General features: G+C 39.4%; 1 protein-coding gene across 2 annotated transcripts in view; it reads right to left on the bottom strand.

Annotated features, from left to right (window-relative positions):
• The window catches only part of CNTNAP2 (contactin associated protein 2), a 2,019,732-nt gene that overhangs the window by 370,993 nt on the left and 1,630,873 nt on the right, over positions 1-17,866 (bottom strand). For both annotated transcript variants that reach the window (XM_049714704.1, XM_049714703.1), the window contains exon 16: positions 5,864-5,991. In XM_049714704.1, coding sequence (XP_049570661.1) covers positions 5,864-5,991 — 128 coding nt within the window. The remainder of the gene's footprint in view (positions 1-5,863; positions 5,992-17,866) is intronic.

Consider the following 17,866-nt stretch of genomic DNA (forward strand, 5'->3'; position numbering starts at 1 on the left):
TGATCCAGGATGGGAGCCATGTCCCATTTTTGTCAGTTAAGGCTGTTAAGTTGAATTAGATCCTAGAAGCAGATCCTGGACAGGTAAGAAACTGTTTCACCTAGCATTTTTCTTGATTCCAAACACATTCCACACCAGGAATCCTTAGAACCAAAGGAGCAAGCCTAACTCTCTTCTGCAAAAGTTTGGAGAGATCAATTGGAAAGTTCAGCAGAGGAACCCAATGGTGGGGATTCAATTTACAGAACAAAGTCTCTCCTGTACCTGGGATCCTGTGACAAGTTCAGGGAAAGGATGGGCACCCAGGGAGAGGACGCCAAGGAAGCAAGACTCACTCAGCCAGGCAGATCTCCTCTGTGGGATGTGATGATTCCTCTAAATACAAGCAGTATTTGAAAGGACAGGTGGGAAAGTCAGCCACAGGCATACAAATACCACATCTATTGTAAAATAGAAATACTACCCCCCAACTGTAACTCATTTTACTTCCCATTTCTACAGTGAGTTTGCAGCTAACATTGCGTGGCCAAATAATATTAAAGAGCTGATTCTTTTCAGGGGCGCTGTCCACTTGTAACCGTTTAAAGTCACTCTGGAGACTGGAAGACCAAAGGGAAGGCTTCCTTCTTTCTGCCTCTGCTGCCTGTGTCACTGGAGCTGCCCTTAGATGCGCCCAGAGGGCTCAATCCTTTAATGGGAATCAGCCTAGGTTTTGATCCTGAAAATTTCACTATTTCTGCTTGTTCTTAAGAGACACTCTGGCTTCTCAGTCGGTAGTAGCCTATGGCAATAGCAGCAGAGTCTGGAGCATTAAGAAAAAAATAGAAGTTAATGGCTTCTACACATAACTGTGGGTGGTTTGTTTTTTGTTTTTTCCCTGTTGGCTACTATCAGCCAAAAAAATGCCTAGAACTCGAAGTAAAAACAAAACACACACAAAAAAGAAGTCACTAACTTTCTGTCATTGACCCCTCAACCCTATGGTTGTGAGTTTTCTATCAGGGTTTCCAGACAGCTGATCCCACAGTGGGGCAAGATTAAGAGCTCGCACCACTTTACTGCTCTGCTTGCTGTTGATGGGCAGGGACCCAGGGTCAGAGTTCCAGGTCAAAGCTCCCTCTGCAGATCTCAACATTCATCTTGGCCACAGGGAATTACTAAAGATGAAGGCTCATGTCAAACTCTCTCTCCCTGTGCTCTGCCATAAACCAGCTGCGAGCCCCTGGGTCGGTCACTTAACCTCCCCATACCCAAGTTCCCTCGTCTGTAAAATGAGAGGTTTGTACTGTCTGATGTCTACATCTTCCACCGTTAGAATGTTGTGATTCTTTGCGACTGCTTTTAGCTGTACTTGACGCAAGTACACACATCTGCATTTCATGGGAAGAAATGGGGAAACGGAAAGAACGTGGAGCATCTGCTCTGGAACCACACGGTTCTTCTGGCCCCAGCTCTGAAACTCATTGGCAAACCATCTAATAAGTCAGATTCTGTTTCTCATTGGTACAAAATACAAAGCTATCACCGCATACAGGATGTTGGGAGAATCAAGAGAGAAGATGAATATAAAGTGCATGGCTTGCAGCCTGCATGCTGGGCCCTTTCCCTTTCTCGGCTATTCCAAGCCTGAAGCAGCAAAGAAAAGGGGGACAAGCAAACTGTCTACTCTTCTCTGGAGCCCGGGGAGCGGCTTCCTCTGCACAATCAAAACCGCTTCCTGAGCCCAGATGAGCAGCTGCCCCTCTCTCCTTGTCTAGTCCTCTTAGGCGGCACTGAGTGTGTCTCACACCGGGAGATGGTGTGGCCTGTGTGTGCCCCTGGGTCCATCCTATGGGGAATGATACTCATTTGAGCCCCCAATGAAACTGTCTTATCCTGGGAGAAACAACATGTAGATATAGTCATCGCCTTGCCTTCCTTGGTAAGGGAATGGCTGGTGATGGCCCTGGTCTGTAAAAGTCTTACAGTAAAGACAGGGTGGCCTTTATATATCTCGGGCACACATGATTGCATTCCCAAAGGAAAAAAGGCCAATGTCGTTTGGATGAAACGCCGTCATCGGCTGTGTTTCTTTCACTCTCAGCTTTGTCTCTGTCCTCTGAGTGCTCCTGAACCAGATGTGGTCTGCCTTGCCTTTTCTTCTTGGCCTCTCAGTCACCTCTGTAGCTCTAAGAACTTGAATTTACATCTTAAACGCCCACCATGACTCCAGTCCGGCCGTGCTGACAGCCAGGGCGGGTTTCAGGCACGGATGCAGCGGTCCTTGAGTAACATGTTTTCCTGATTGTTTCTACCCAAGTATATTAAAAACACTTGCCTTTGTAGCAAACTTGCTCCTAATTAATTGTTTAAAGTCTCTGTATCCCTAGAGGAGATACGGGAAATCTTTACCTTATATGGTCGAGAATAAAACAATTATCTAGCAAATACTTTCTACAATTAATCATAGTCACTATATATAGTACAAAAAAGATTCCTACCTCCAAAACCCGAAATAGTTTGTTTTTGAACTAATTCCATAGAAGTTTAGCAACTCCGTCCAAGAACAATTATATTTTAAAATTTGAAAACAATTTCTTCTCTGTCAGCCGTTTTGGTCCTCTAAATAGCTCTCGTGTTTCTTCCTAGGCGAGTGCGCATGGTTTAAGGGGGTAATTTGTCATTTTACCTCACTTTTTATCTTAGCTAACCATCCATCCTCAGTCACACTTGCAGTTTTAGATTTGAGGCTTCCATTTGAACGTGTTTGAAAAAAAAAAAACCCAAAAGTATAAGGGCATAAGCATTTTTCAGTGCTATATGGGAAATGCAGCAGGTCTGGAACTCACTGATTTTCTTAGCATTTTGATTATATGGGTCTGAGTTCAGATGAATCGAAGTAAAAATGAAACTCAGCAGGCATGATGAAATCAACTGAAACTGCCGAAACGGTTGGTCAGAGCCCACAGAAACTGTTTCATTCTCTAAGACTGGGAGGTAGAACCAGACCTAATTCAAGAGACAGCTTGCGAGGGCTGTCATCATTCAACTCCTCAAATAGAGAAAGACATTTCTCAACAGTGGATTTGGTTTTTTTAAACTGTACCTTTGCACAGACTTCAGTAAACGACACAAAGTTAATCTCTGCAAACAACAGGATATATGCATGATACCACTTTTTAACTTATACAAATTGGAATCTAATCCCCCCAACATTCATGCTGTGTTGGTAACTGGACATGGGTGGGGAGAGACCCAGATGAAATACTTTTAAAACAATTTAATTTCTGCCGTTGACTCAGGAATGAGAATGGAGTCGGGGAAACAAGCCTGACCTCATGCAGAGAAAGCTGGTTATGTTCTCTGATCTGTCTTTCCTCTGGGAGCCTCCCAGAAGCAGTAAAAGGGGGCACAGAAATTTGTTGCGTAGATGACACTTTAAAAGAAATATTTTGTTCATTTGTAAAACAGAAAGGCTAATATTTACCTTACCTACCTCGCAGGGGGCTGTATCCAAGGACACCATACATGTGTAAAATCTGGAAAATGCTATGATGTAGACACTTTATCATTACTGTGTCCACGTTAGAACATTCTTAAAAGGAAGGTGAGCATCAAAACTGCTAACTACTACCTGGCAATTCAGGTATGAGGTATATAATATTGCCGGTTGCCTACAAAAAACGAAGATCTCTCTCTCTCTCTCTCTCTTTCTCTTGGACACAGAAATATTCCACATAATTGCAATTAAAAATTGACTGAGCTTTTATTTTCATGAAGTATCAGGTAAAATACAGATCAAGTCTTGAAGCTGCAGTACTACAAGAATCCTGAGGCCATGCAGTGTCAATGAACAGGATAGCTCTTTGTCTATCAGTTGGTCCTAAGAATGTCTCTAAGAGCAACAGCCTTGGGAAAGAAATGCAAATGAACACTGACCACCGTACTTCTCCTATTTTCTCTATTTAAATATAAAGTCTGCCTGAAATATACTATTTATCACTCCTTTCTTGATCACCAGTTGCAAAAATTTTAGATCACAACTCTATTAAATTATAAAACATTTTATGTTTTCCAATACTTTTTAATGTGCATTTCTCAAAACATGGTTTGAAATTCTGTTTTTAACTCACCAGAGTACCTAGTAAAGTGCTAGACAAATAGCAGACACATAATAAATTCTTCCTGAGGACTGATTTATTAAGAGAAAACATGCTAATATTAACTATAAACTGTTAATACACTCCCACATATACTATTTAAAGCACCTGGACTCTTTAAGAGTGGTAAAAAAAAATGGCAGAAGTGGGATTATATAACTATATTGACTTAATCCATCACTTAATGGGAACCCTTTCTCTAATTTAAGGCTAACTTTAGAATTAGAATTGATAAGTGAGAACAACTTTACCTTTATATATTAATGAGTAATTATGACATAATGAAACTGATTTTCATTAGATAACCCATGAGAACCTGCCTATTTTGAGAGTGACACTAGAGTCCATCTCTCAAAATATGTGTTTAAAAAGGCATATATGTTGTTATTTTATGTCAATATCTTTCCTTAAGCAGTCGAAACAAAATTTCTTATTGCACTGTTCTACTAAGCTAGTCAAATGAAGTATTATTGTTTAATAAATGCATGACAAAGCTCTTTTGACCAGTTTCATTTTAAGGATAGCATTTTCATTTTCTCTGTGTAAGAAGGGAAGAATCACTACAAACTCCATCTCTCTTTTGTATCAGGAACACTGCATGGTTTAACTGCTGACAGCCTTGATGTACTAAGTAGTAAACAGCTGAGCATGCCTCGTTACATTCCTTAGGACACCTCTTCGAGTGGATGCGATAATTTATTACATTGAGTAGGTCTAATTCTCCCTTGATTTATGGAAGCGGTAATAACACTCCATCTGACAGAATGCTTTGCTAGGAGGAATCCAGATCTAGGCACTAAAATCTTTATGGCCTCCCCAGGAGGAGTTGGGACGCAGGTGGTATTCTGAGCACCACAGCAGAGAAAAAGGAGGAGTTTGCCTGAGGTCTTCCGACAAGTCAGCTACTCAGGGAACAGAATCTAGTCTCCTGATGCCTAGCACACAATCACAAAAGCATACTCCTGGAAGAGCTGCCCAATCATGTGTGCAGAGAAGAGGGGAAATGACACCCAGGATGCTCACTGCAGAATGCCCATAGCAGCCTGTCACCAGTCCCCTCCGACTACGCATAAAGCATACTGAAGGGTATCGAACAACATAAAATCCTAATGGTCCCCTTAATTAGGTGGGATCATCAGGCTAACTCCCTGACTGCCAACAGCCCCAAATTCCTCTCTGTGGTGCCCAATCTTGAAAGCAAGATGTAGTTACAGAAACACTCTTTGGCTTACAAGGGACCATCAAGCTCTGATGATGGTGAAATTTGATAGCACTAATGTCCAACTTTATGTGATCATAATCCAGGTTTACAATGATACATTAAGCCCTAATGCTACTATTTATATCACCGTAAACTCAGTTTCCGGTGATATAAATAGTTATGCTAATGGCATTAACGGCAGCACTCAGTGCAATCACAGCTGTTGAGTGCTGCTTTTATGCTATTAGCATTGCTACTTGTATCACCATAAACTTAGGTAGTCACATTTGTTACATAGGAATATACAAGGAAGATGGATAGCCACATTTTACGCCCATATCTAGCCTCCTGTACTGGAGACTTACAGCTTGCTGCCCTCTTCTGTGTATTAAGGTCTGCCTAGCCCTCCATTTGGCTCTGTTTATACCGAACAGCAATCTGTTTTCTGCCAACCTCGCGTTTGCTGGGAAACACTATTTAAAATCGGTAAGGAGGTGCCAGCCCCAGCTACGGGCACACTTACTGTCTCCTTGGCAGCGCAGGGGACCCACACTCAGTTTGGCTTCCGAGCCTTGCCGGTCAGTGTCTCCAACCACCACCTGGCTTACTGGCAGGTGATCTTTGTAGGATAAGAAGCCAGCGTCCTTCCTCCTGAATCACAGGGAAAGACAGAAAAGCATGAGGAGGCTAAGTTAGAAACATGTCTTTTTTGATCATTGTTTAAGTTGTCTAACAATTGACCACATTCCAATAAATGCTCAGAGGCGCACTAAGTAGAACCACAGTTAAGAGTTGTTCCCTCTCTTCCACTGGGTGGTTTCACAGCTCATGGCTCAGAAGCAACTGTGACCGCGTTGCCTTCTGGAAAACAAAACTGACACCCTGATTTCCAGAGTCACAACCAATACACAGCACGCTATTTCAGGTTGAGTGTAGCCTACCATGTTGCTTGAAGTACACACATCAAACGCTGAGCATGCACGCAGAGTCTGCTGTTGTCAGGGAATCAAAAGTTCAACAAAGCCAACCTGATCTCTTGCATAAAATTAGAAACAAAACCCTATTAAAAAGCTCCCTTGTCTCCTTAATTGCTTTGAAGCGGTTGCTTCAGAGGCTTTCTTCCCTGCTGCGCATCAGCTAAATAAGAGATACTTTTAGGTCCTTCATCTCTTCTTGTTTATTTTAACAACTGAGAGAGTTTATGCAACGTTTGGAACACAGAGCGGGTGCTCACTAAGTGTCTACTTCCATCCATAATGAGGAGTGGAGTTGAGATGCAAGCCCGATTTGGCTTCTCTCTTAGATTTGTTCTCCTGTTTATTCTATATCTACCTTGTTTCAGGTCTCCTAACTCAACCCCATACCCACCCTGAATAGAGGAAGAGGGCAAGGCTAGTTGTAAAGTATTGATTCTAGGATGAAGCACAGAAATATAGGAGATGTTCTCAGGGATGGAACCAAGGTGAGTTACCATGCAGCACAGATTTCACCTTAATAGGAAATTGCTATCCCCTCATCCTCTTTTTGTGCTGCTGTGGCCGAGAGATCCCCTCATGTGGGGCTAGATGACTGGGAGGCACAAATCAGTGTTAAGGTCATTCCACAAATTTATCTTTTTGCATGATTTTGTGCACTGTTCAGCCTGAATGTAAATGAGAATTTTGAAATTGTATGTACAACTGATCACAGGAGAGAAAACTGATTTTGGATGATAGAAGAATGAGAGAAAAGTTGGCGGGTGGGGGGAGCGCTGGGAGGAATTGGGAGATTGGGATCGACGCATATTCACCATGGATACTGTGTATAAAATGGATAACTAATGAGAACATACTGTATAGCACAGTGAGCTCTGCTTAATGCACTGTGGTGACCTGAATGGGAAGGAAGTCCAAAAGGGAGGGGATATTTGTATATGTATGGCTGACTCATTGTGCTGTAGAGTAGAAACTAACACAATATTGTAAAGCAGATATACTCCAATAAAAATTAATTCAAAAAAAAAGAAGAATGAGGGAGAGAGCTCAATAATCAGGTTAAAGATCTGTCATTTGCATCTCTTGCAGGGAACTGAGGAGAACCCACTTGGAAACCTGTCTCTAAAAGGCTATGCTGTTAGGAGCAGTTACTTGCTCCTCTGACCTTCTAGAAAGTCACTGAACATATGCTCCTTCATGTGTCAGGACCCACAGAAACCCAGGAAGGAGTCACAGAATTTAGTCAGTGGACCGCAAACAAGTGTATTTTCCACTGCCTTAGTTATTTCAATGAGTTTCCAAGATAAAATTTAAAAAAAATTTTTTTTTTTGGGCTGCTGCCACATGGCATGCGGGATCCTTAGCTCCCCGACCGGGGATCGAACCCTCACCCGCTGCAGTGGAAGTGTGGCATCTTAACAACTGCACCGCCAGGGAAGTCCAAAAAAATATATTTTTTTAATCATATGAGAACTAAGATCATGCAGAAAAGCACTGTGATTCTTACTGACACTGCAGCTACTGGTGACCCAGCCTCAAATCATTTGTAAACCCAACTCCTTATATTAGAACTTCTATCAGTTAAAATCATGTTAGAGAGGGAAGAAAGTCTTTGCTATTAAATTTGATATTTAATGTTTCTTAAAGGGACAATAAATGAAAGCACCCTTAATAACATACTGTGATTTGACAACTTAGTAGAGTAATGTGCATTCCTGTGGAACTTCAGGCCAAGATTCTCTACAAGTTCATTATCACTTAGAATTAACTGACTCTAGATCAGGGATTTGTGACCTAAGTCCTGAGAACCATTCATCTTGTCGCTTTTTCTGTGATGGCCCATAAGCTTTTTTTTTTTTTTTTTTAATATTTATTTATTTGGCTGTGCCAGGTCCTAGTTGCAGCATGCGGTATCTGTAGTTGCGGCATGCATACCCTTAGTTGCGGCATGTGGGATCTAGTTCCCTGACCAGGGATGGAACCCGGGCCCCCTGCATTGGGAGCGTGGAGCCTTAGCCACTGGACCACCAGGGAAGTCCTATTTTTTAAAATTTTAAATGGTTGAAAAGAAATCAAAAGCAGAATAATATTCTGTGCCATGTGAAAATGACCTAAAATTCAAAGTCAGTGTCCATAAATAAAGTTTTACTGAAATAAAGTCACTTTTCAATTTAACTTTTTTTTTACAATATTGTCTATGGTGCTTCCAGGCTACACTGGCGGAGCTGAGTAGTTATAATAGAGACCATATGGCCCTCAAAGACTAAAATATTTATTATCTGGCCCTTTATAGAAAACGCTTGCCAACTCTTGCTCCAAATCGTCAGTGCCCCTTTTTCCTCTGGCAATTTATTGAGCAAATATCCCACTGACAAGCATGGTGGCCTAATGTGCAACTTATCCCCACAGTCGAGTACAGGGTTAGGGAAGGGGCATGAGAATATCTCTGAGGTGGGGAAAAAAGCATTTAAGCCAACATTTATTTACTCTAGCAGTGAGAAGTAACTTAAACCTTATTAATGATTAACTTTCTGATGGACGTCACACTAGGTGGCCTGCAGTCATGTGTCAGGATGCTCAACATCCTTACCTGATACTCGGTATTGTTGGTTCATTTACAGTGAATGAGAAAGTGACTACTTTGTAACAAATCTTGTGTTAATATAAGAGTATTTTGGAAACAAATGTTTGGAAATATTCCAATCACTATGTAATCTTATTGCCAAAATTTATATGTGCATAACCTCATAAGAATTTACACATCTACACACTTCCACAACTTGGAAACATAATTTTAAAATATTTGTAATAATCTTGTAAATGCAGAGTTCCAGTGGGTTTTGGACTTATTTTATAATACTGAAATGGGTCATTATTCAGTTACTTTGCAAATAAAACTGATTCAGAGATGACAGAAATTTACTACATTTGATCAAAACCTTTGCATTACTGGTCAATGAAACTGAAAAATTAACATCATGATTCAGTAGGTGCACTTAGCAATATACCTTTATCTAGTTTGTTATATGTACCTTTAGGTAATATTTTTCAACTATGATAGTCAATAAAGTCAAGTATCAAAATGAAAAACACAGAGAGGCAGATCTTCAAATTGGTAATCCAAGATTATTTAAAATAATATATATTTAATCACATCACAGTTACTAAAACAATTAAAGGTAAAATGATTAATTTCTATTAATATTTTAGAGAAGATATTATTAATGACAACTTTATATCATTTTTAAAAACTTAATTTTTTATATTGAACATAAAATGTTAATTCACTAGAACCTGTATCTTACTTTTATACTTATTTGTAAATTTGTGCTCAAAAAATTTTTAAATAGCGTATCAAAAAATATGAAGAACACTGCTCTAATTCATAGAAAATAATAACAATACAGCATTTATCATTGAATACCTGTGTATATTAGACTATTTCTCATATACAACATCTAATCTGAAATCAATTCTTCCATAGAGGCATCATTATCCCCATTTTACTGATGAGAATCAGAGAATTTATCTTGACCAAGGTCACTAGCTCATAACTATAGAGTCTGGATTCAAATCTAGATGATCTGGATCCCAATCTAGGATTTTCCACAAAAAAGAGGGGAGAAACAAAACAGAAGAAAACCAAAAAACAACTATGTCAATTAAAAGCCTTTTTCTTTTAATTTTCATTTACAGATGAGGTGAAAATGTACCTTTTTAGATACACTTAGGTATCCTGAAACATTGAGAAAATTATTTGTGATTAGTAAGTTCAAAGATATCTGTAATGTTATACTCACAGGCAACCCCCACGCCATCAGCACACCAAGTAAAAGTGGTCTAGAACTACCCCATCCCCAAGCTAACCACTGTTTTTAATGGTATATTGAAGTTTACAAAAGGTTACAGTTCAGCTAATACAGAAGTCTCCCTCAGCCTCGGGGGATACGTTCCAAGACCCCCAGTGGATGCCTGAAATCACAAATAGTACCGAACCCTATATATACTATGCTTTTTCCTATATGTACTGTATATATCTGTGATAAAGTTTAATTTATAAATTAGGCACAGTAAGAGATTAACAACAACTAATAATAAAATACAACAATTGTAACAATATACTGTTATAAAGATGTGAATGTGGCCTCTTTCACACACACACAATATCTTATCGTCCAAATTTAATGCCTTTTGCATCCTAACTAAGCACTGTGTTGTAACGTTTGCAGTTTGAGGTATGACAGCAAAACTACCACGAATTTCTTTTTCCTTCTTCACAGTTTCATGGACAAAACATTCGTTCTCACCACGAATCTTAGCAACGTCAGCATACAGTTTTCTTTCCTTACTAAGTCACCACCTTTTCACTTAAAAGCAGCATTAATGGCGTCTCTTTGGCGTATCTGAATTGCCAGCATCACTGCTCTTGTGCTTTGGGGTCATTATTAAGTAAAACGAACAAAAGCACTGCAATTTTAAACGAATGAATTGTTTATTTCTGAAATTTTCCATTTAATATTTTCAGATCACGGTTGACCAAGGTTAACTGAAACCATATACAGCAAAAACTTGGATGAGGGACTACTGCAGTGATAACCCTCAGATATTCCTTAACCAAACCAAGAAAATAAGAGAAAATAATTATCAGCTGAGAAAAAAAAAATACAAAGTTACCTTCTCGATCACTTTTGATCAGGGATATAAATAGGCCCAGGGATTTTAAAGTCACAAACAACTGTTTGTGAAACTCACCGAACAGTCAACTCCGCTGGAAACAAATTGGTTGTGGAAACAAATTCATGGGTGGCAATAAAATGGTTTGGCTAGCATGAAGTTTCTTGTGTGATCCTACAGCATAACCCACTTTCCAAAAATGATGTGTGGATGAATAGAAAATAACCTGAGACCTGATGAGGCACCCTTCCAAATACCTCTAAGACTTCTATCTTAGCACCTGTGTGAAAATTATTTAGCAAGCAAAACAAGCCTTCATTGAAAGTTATGATCTTTAATGATCGAGGTCAATCTAATTTAGGGAGATATTCAGTAACTATTTATCATGTTAGCATAATCTAATTACATCTATTGCTAAGCTGGTACATTAGAAAAATTCTATCATCCATTTCAAATAGGCCCTGAACTCAGACTCTTGCATAATCTTTCTATCAGTGTTGTTATTAAAGGAAAACTTGATTCTACAGAGTTTGCTTCTCTAACCTGGCATTACAGTTATTTTGCGTCAGTACTATTGTTCTGAGGAACTCTGTCTTACTCTGCTGCTCTTCCCTTGCCTTCTTTTCTTATCCTGCTGAGAAAGCAAAAGAAACGCTCGTCTTGCCCTTAGCTCAGTAAAAAAACAAATCCTTAGAGGAAAATAAACAGTCCAAGTGCCTGCAATTATAAGCTTGCTTTTCTACCAGATGTTATAAAAGTTACCACACTATGAGTATGTTCTATAATTCTAGCAGAGAAGAATTTCTTCTGCTTTGTGAAGTTTTAGAAGTACTTGTTTACTTAAAACAAACACACAAATAGAATTACAGTCAGTGAACATTCATGTATTTCCATCACAGAATCACCAAGGTAGAAATTTCTGGAAGAATACAGGAAGTCAAAGATTTAGCTACAGAAGATGTCAAAGAGACACAGAAATGGGGAATAAACACATGAGAAGATGCTTAATATTATTAGTCATTAGAGACATGCAATTAAAAATCTACTGAGACGCCACCTCACTCTTATCAGAATAATAGAAAAGACAGATAATAAGTGTTGACGAGGATTTGGAGAAACTGGAATCATCATACATCGCTCATGGGATTGCAAAGTGGTGCAATCACTTTTGAAAGTAGTTTGGTAGTTTCTAAAAAGTTAAACATAGATTTACCACATGACCCCAAATTCCATTCCTGGATATCTACCCAAGAGAAAGCGTATGTCCACACAAAGACGTCTAGGTAGATGATTACAGAAGCTCTATTCACAACAGCCCCGAAGTGGAAACAACCCAAATGTCCATCAACTAGTAAAAGGATAATCAAAATGTAGTGTATCCACACAATAGAACATTGTTCATCAGCAAAAGAAATAAAGTGTGGATACATACAACACAGAATGAATAAACCTCAGCAACACGATGCTAAGTGAAAGAAGTCAGACACAGAAGGCCACACACGCCATAACTCCATTTATACGAAATGCCCAGGAAAGGCAAATATATAAAGATAGAAAGCAGGTTAGTAGGTGCCGGGGTCTGGGGATGGGAATAAGGATCAGTGGCAAATTCCCAAACTACCTTTATAATAGAAACTGCATCTCATTCAGCAAAAACCAAATACCTATGGTTTACCAGGACATGCCTGAAAGTAAAATTCTATTCAATTGTCACCATTTGCCGCTGTAATCTCCTGGAAATGCCAATACTTTATAGCATCAAATTTTCATCTCAAGGACCATTTCTAAACTTTTTAGGATATTTTGTGTAATTTTGGTTCAAACAATATGTTCAAATTTCCTATAAATTTTTGTATCTTTCCTCTGGATCCTTTCTGTCTCCTAATGGTCATCCCCAGACATTATGCTACTCTGGAAGAAACTAGACTGTACTTTTTCCATAGCGAGTACTTAGAAAGAGTAGGCCAGATGGGTGTAGCCGAGATGACAGATAGGAAGATCCTGAACTCACCTCCTCCCTCAGGCACACCAAAATGACAACTATTTACAGAGAAACTATCTATGAGAACAACCTGAAGACCAGCAGGAAAAATTTTCCACAAGTAAAGATGCAAAGAAGGAACCACAAGACAGGTAGAAGGAGTGGAAACAGTGTATAGTCAAGACCACACTCCTGGATAGACAACCCGCAAATGGGAGAAAATCACAATTGCAGAGGTTCTCCCCAAGGAGCATGGAGTCCAGGCCCCACACTGGGCTCCCCAAGCTGGGGGCCTGCACTGGGAAGATGAGCTCCCAGAACATCTGGCTCTGAAGGTCAGTGTGGCTTGTGTACAAGAGAGCTGGAGGGCTGCAGGAAACAGAGACGCTGCTCTTAAAGGATACCTGCAAAATCTCACACCCTCTCAATCCAGAGCAGAGGGAGTATTTTGAAAGAAGCCTAGGTCAGACCTACCTGCTGATTTTGGAGAGCCTTTTAGAAAGGTAAGGAGCAATTGGGACTCCTTCTGGGGACACAGAGGCTGGCAGCAGCCATTTCGGAGAGCTTGTTCTGCCACGAGGACATTAGTGCTCGCAAGAGCCATTTTGGAGTCTTCCCTCTAGCCTATTAGTGCTGGGGCTTACCTTCCCACCAGTGGGCTGGCACCAGCCCCAGGCCCTCCCAGACCCAGCAGCCAGCTGCCCTGGACATGGACCTCTCTACCAAAAAGCCAACACCAGTCTGGGGTCCCCCCAGGCCCTTCACGCAGCCACCCGGGACTCAGCCTTGCCCATTAGTGGGCTGGCACTGGCCCTGGGAGCCCCTGGACTGCACACCCAACTGCCCTGGGACTCAGCCCTAACCACCAGCAGGCAAGAAGGCACCACACAAAGCAGGACCTGGCAGCCAACTGGGCTGAGGGCCAGCTCTGCATGCCAGCATGCCCACAATAGTTAGCTCCTCCACAATGGAAGGTCCCATGCAGCTCACACAGAGGGCATCCACAGAGCATATAGCTATGGTGACCAAAGGGGAGTTTGCTGCTGGGACCCACAGGATGTCTCCTATAGAAGGCCACTTCTCCAAGATAGGGAAATGTAACTGACCTATCTTATACACAGAAATAAACACAGAGAATTAGGCAAAATGAGGAGACAGAGGAATACGTTCTAAACAAACAAGACAAAATCCCAGAAGAACTAAATGAAGTGGAGATGAGCCACGTACCTGATAAAGAGTTCAAGGTAATGATTACAAAGATGCCAAATGAACTTGGGAGAAGAATGGATGAGCACAGTGAGAAGTTTAACTAAGAGTCAGAAAACATAAAGAAGCAAAGAGGTGACAAATACAATAACTAAAATTAAAAATACACTAGATGGAATCAACAGTAGATTAGATGATACAGAGGAACAGATCAGTAAACTGGAAGATGGAGTAGTGAGAATCACCCAAGCTGAACAGAAAAAAGAAATTTAAAAAATGAGAATAATTTAAAAGACCACTGAGACAACATCAAGTGTACGAAAATTGGCATTATAGGGATCCCAGAAGGAGAGGAGAGAGAGAAAGGGAGAGAACTTATTTGGATAAATAACAGCTGAAAAGTTTCCTAACCTGGGAAAGGAAATAGGCATCCAGGTCCAGGAAGCACAGAGAGTCCCAAAGAAGATGAACCCAAAGAAGTCCACACCAAAATACATTATAATAATTTCATAATAAATGGCAAAATTAAAGATAAAGAGAGTCTTAAAAGCAAAAAGAGAAAATCAACTAGTTACCTATAAGGGAACTCCCATAAGACTCTCAGCTGACTTTTCAGCAGAAACTTTGCAGTCCAGAAGGAGTGGCACAATATATTTAAAGTGATGAAAGGAAAAAACGTACAACCAAGAACACTCTACCTGGCAAGGCTAACATTCATATTTGAAGGAGAGGTAATCAATAAGGACATTGCATGATGATAAAGGGAACAGTCCAAGAAGAGGATATAATAATTGTAAATATATATTCACCCAACATAGGAGCACCTAAATACACAGAGCTGATATTAATAAACATAAGGGGAGAAACTGACAGTAACACAATAGTAGGGGACTTTAACACTCCATTTACATCAATGGACAGATCAACCAGACAGGTAATCAATAAGGAAACACAGGCCTTAAAGGAACCCTCCTACACTGCTGGCTGGAATGTAAATCGGTACCACCACTATGGAAAACAGTATGCAAATAATGTCAAAAATTGAAAATAGAACTATCATATGATCCAGCAATTCCACTTCTGGGTATTTTTCTGAAGAAAACAAAAACACTAATTCAAAAAGATATAAGCACCCCTATATTCACTGCAGCATTATTTATAATAGCCAACATATGGAAGCAACTTGTGTCCAACAACAGAAGAATAGATAAAGAAGATGTGATATATACATATATATAAATAATGGAATATTACTCAGCCATAAAAAAGAATGAAATCTTGCCATTTGCGAAACATGTATGGACACCTGGAGGGCATTATGCTAAGTGGAATAAGTCAGACAGAAAAAGACAAATATTGTATGATTTCACTTATATACAGAATCTATAAAATATAACTCTCAAACAAATACAACAAAACAGAAACAGAGTCATACATACATAAAACAAACTGGTGGTTGCCAGAGGGGATGGGTTGCGGGGATGAGTGAAAGAGGTGAGGGAGAATAAGACGTACGAACTTCCAGTTACAAAATAAATGAGTCAGGGGATATGACGTACAGCATAGGGAATGTGGTAAATATTTCCCTATGGTAGATTTCCCTATGGTAAATATTTAGTAACTTTGTATGGGGACAGATGGCAACTAGACGTATTGTGGTAATCATTCTGTAATGTATAAAAACACTGAATCACTATGTTAAATATAATATTCTAAGACAATTATACGTCAGTAGAAAAAGGTAACTGTGAGATAATAGATGTGTTAATGAGCTTGGTCATGTCACAGTGTATACATACATCAAATCATCAGGTTGTACACCTTAAATACATACAATAAAAAAAAGTAGGTCAAAAGGTAAAAACCTGTAAGAATTTTCCTGAGTTTTTCTGGATAGTTACTATTCTACTATTAACTTGCACTAAAGATGTCAGATTCAGTAGTATTATTTTTATTAAAGGACTTTGCATTGTTCTTATTCTTTCCATCTCTTAAATAAAAAACACATAAATAACTCAGAGTTGTATAGAGTTTAAAAATACTCAGTGCTTTCCCTTGGATGATCTCATTTGCTCCCTATAACTTTGGAGGTACAAGGAAATAAGGATATACAATTGAACCTGACAAATTTTGATTCCCAAATAACCGTTCAGAAACATATCCATTATGCAAAGTGAGACAGACTCCACCAAGGAATGAGATGTGTCTTCAAGGTATAGTACCAAATACTACCTAATTATTTACTAGTTCATACCTAATATACATAAGAAAGGCAGGAAACATACAGACTCAAGTCAAGGATAGTTTTAGTTAAAACATTTGTTTTCAAGTAAGTGAGAATTTTTATTTGCTTTTTTAATTTATTTTTTATTTTTTTGGTCCTCAACTCCATCTTTCTATATCTTCTCTGCCCGGGGATGCACTCCTCGGCCTTTCCTTTAACAGGAAATTAACACTCTCATTCTTCCTCTGTCCTTGCCCCTATTAAAAGCCACTTTCAGAGGAAAATGTGACATACCATTCCATCCATGTTTAAGAAAAGCAATGCCTTAATGAGACAAAAGACTGCTCTTAGAAATCATATCTCTATGAATGGTGGAGGTTGGATTGGGGAGAGGGAGGAATATTGCTAGCACCACTGAAACAACTACATGGAGATGATTACATGTTCTTAAAAAGGCAGCCCTACCATCACCATGGAGCAGGTTGGCCAGTTCCTCTAAGTTCATTTACGAAAATCATGATCAGAAGTCAATGCCTTTGTGCATAGAGCACATGGGGGCTATCTAAGCATGGCTGGATCATGAGAAGTTGAAATAAACAACAGAGCTGTCTAATACACAATAAAGTAGAACTTTTAAAATACTTCTCACAGCGTCCTCAGTCACCACTGACTACTGAGCTTTCCTCAATGGATGTACAGTACTGTTTTCTACAAAACAATTAGAGTAATTAAGAAAACAACCGTCACAATTAGATCTTTAGAATCCCTGAGTATGTCCCCTAAGAAATGGAAGTAATTACAGATTCAATTACTCCTTTTCAGTGGGAATAGCTTAGGCCTTTTGTAAACGCACGGCAATTATCTGTTCAGTTTAGAAAAGCCTTAGAAAAGTCTTAGAAAGCCTTTGTAACCATTTCAGGATTCTACAGCAAATTGTTCTTTGATTTTCCTTCTGGAATGCAAGTTCCCTGAGGCCAGATATGTTGTCTCATGCAACTTTATAAACCGAATACTAGTAAGCTCCTAAAAGTGGCTCATTCTGTATGTTTCATGACTGAACACATGAAGCCATCTAGGCACAATCCTAAAATAGTAATCAGTATGTGCTTCCTATCAATGGTGAGCAATGAGAAAGAGACCTTCCTTATAACTGGAGTTCCTTGAATGCTCTTTAAACAGTTTCATTATTTCTTTTCTGTAACTGAGGTTTTATTTTTTCTTTAGAAAATCATATTCAATTAGAAGTTTCATATATAATTAATATAATGGAAAGAATTAGATCTTAAAGACAGGAGTCCTATTTCAACTCTGCATCTATGTAAAGGTAAGTTACTGAATTTATCTGGGCCATTGTTTCTCTACATAGATAAGCTATATATTTTGGTTCTGAAGGGTATCAGAATATGGAACTTCAAAGTATGCCTCTTTGGCATATAGAGTATTTTGAGCTAAAGGCCATTGAGGTCG

The sequence above is a fragment of the Orcinus orca genome, chromosome 9, assembly GCF_937001465.1.
Source record: "Orcinus orca chromosome 9, mOrcOrc1.1, whole genome shotgun sequence".
Classification (NCBI taxonomy): Eukaryota; Metazoa; Chordata; class Mammalia; order Artiodactyla; family Delphinidae; genus Orcinus; species Orcinus orca.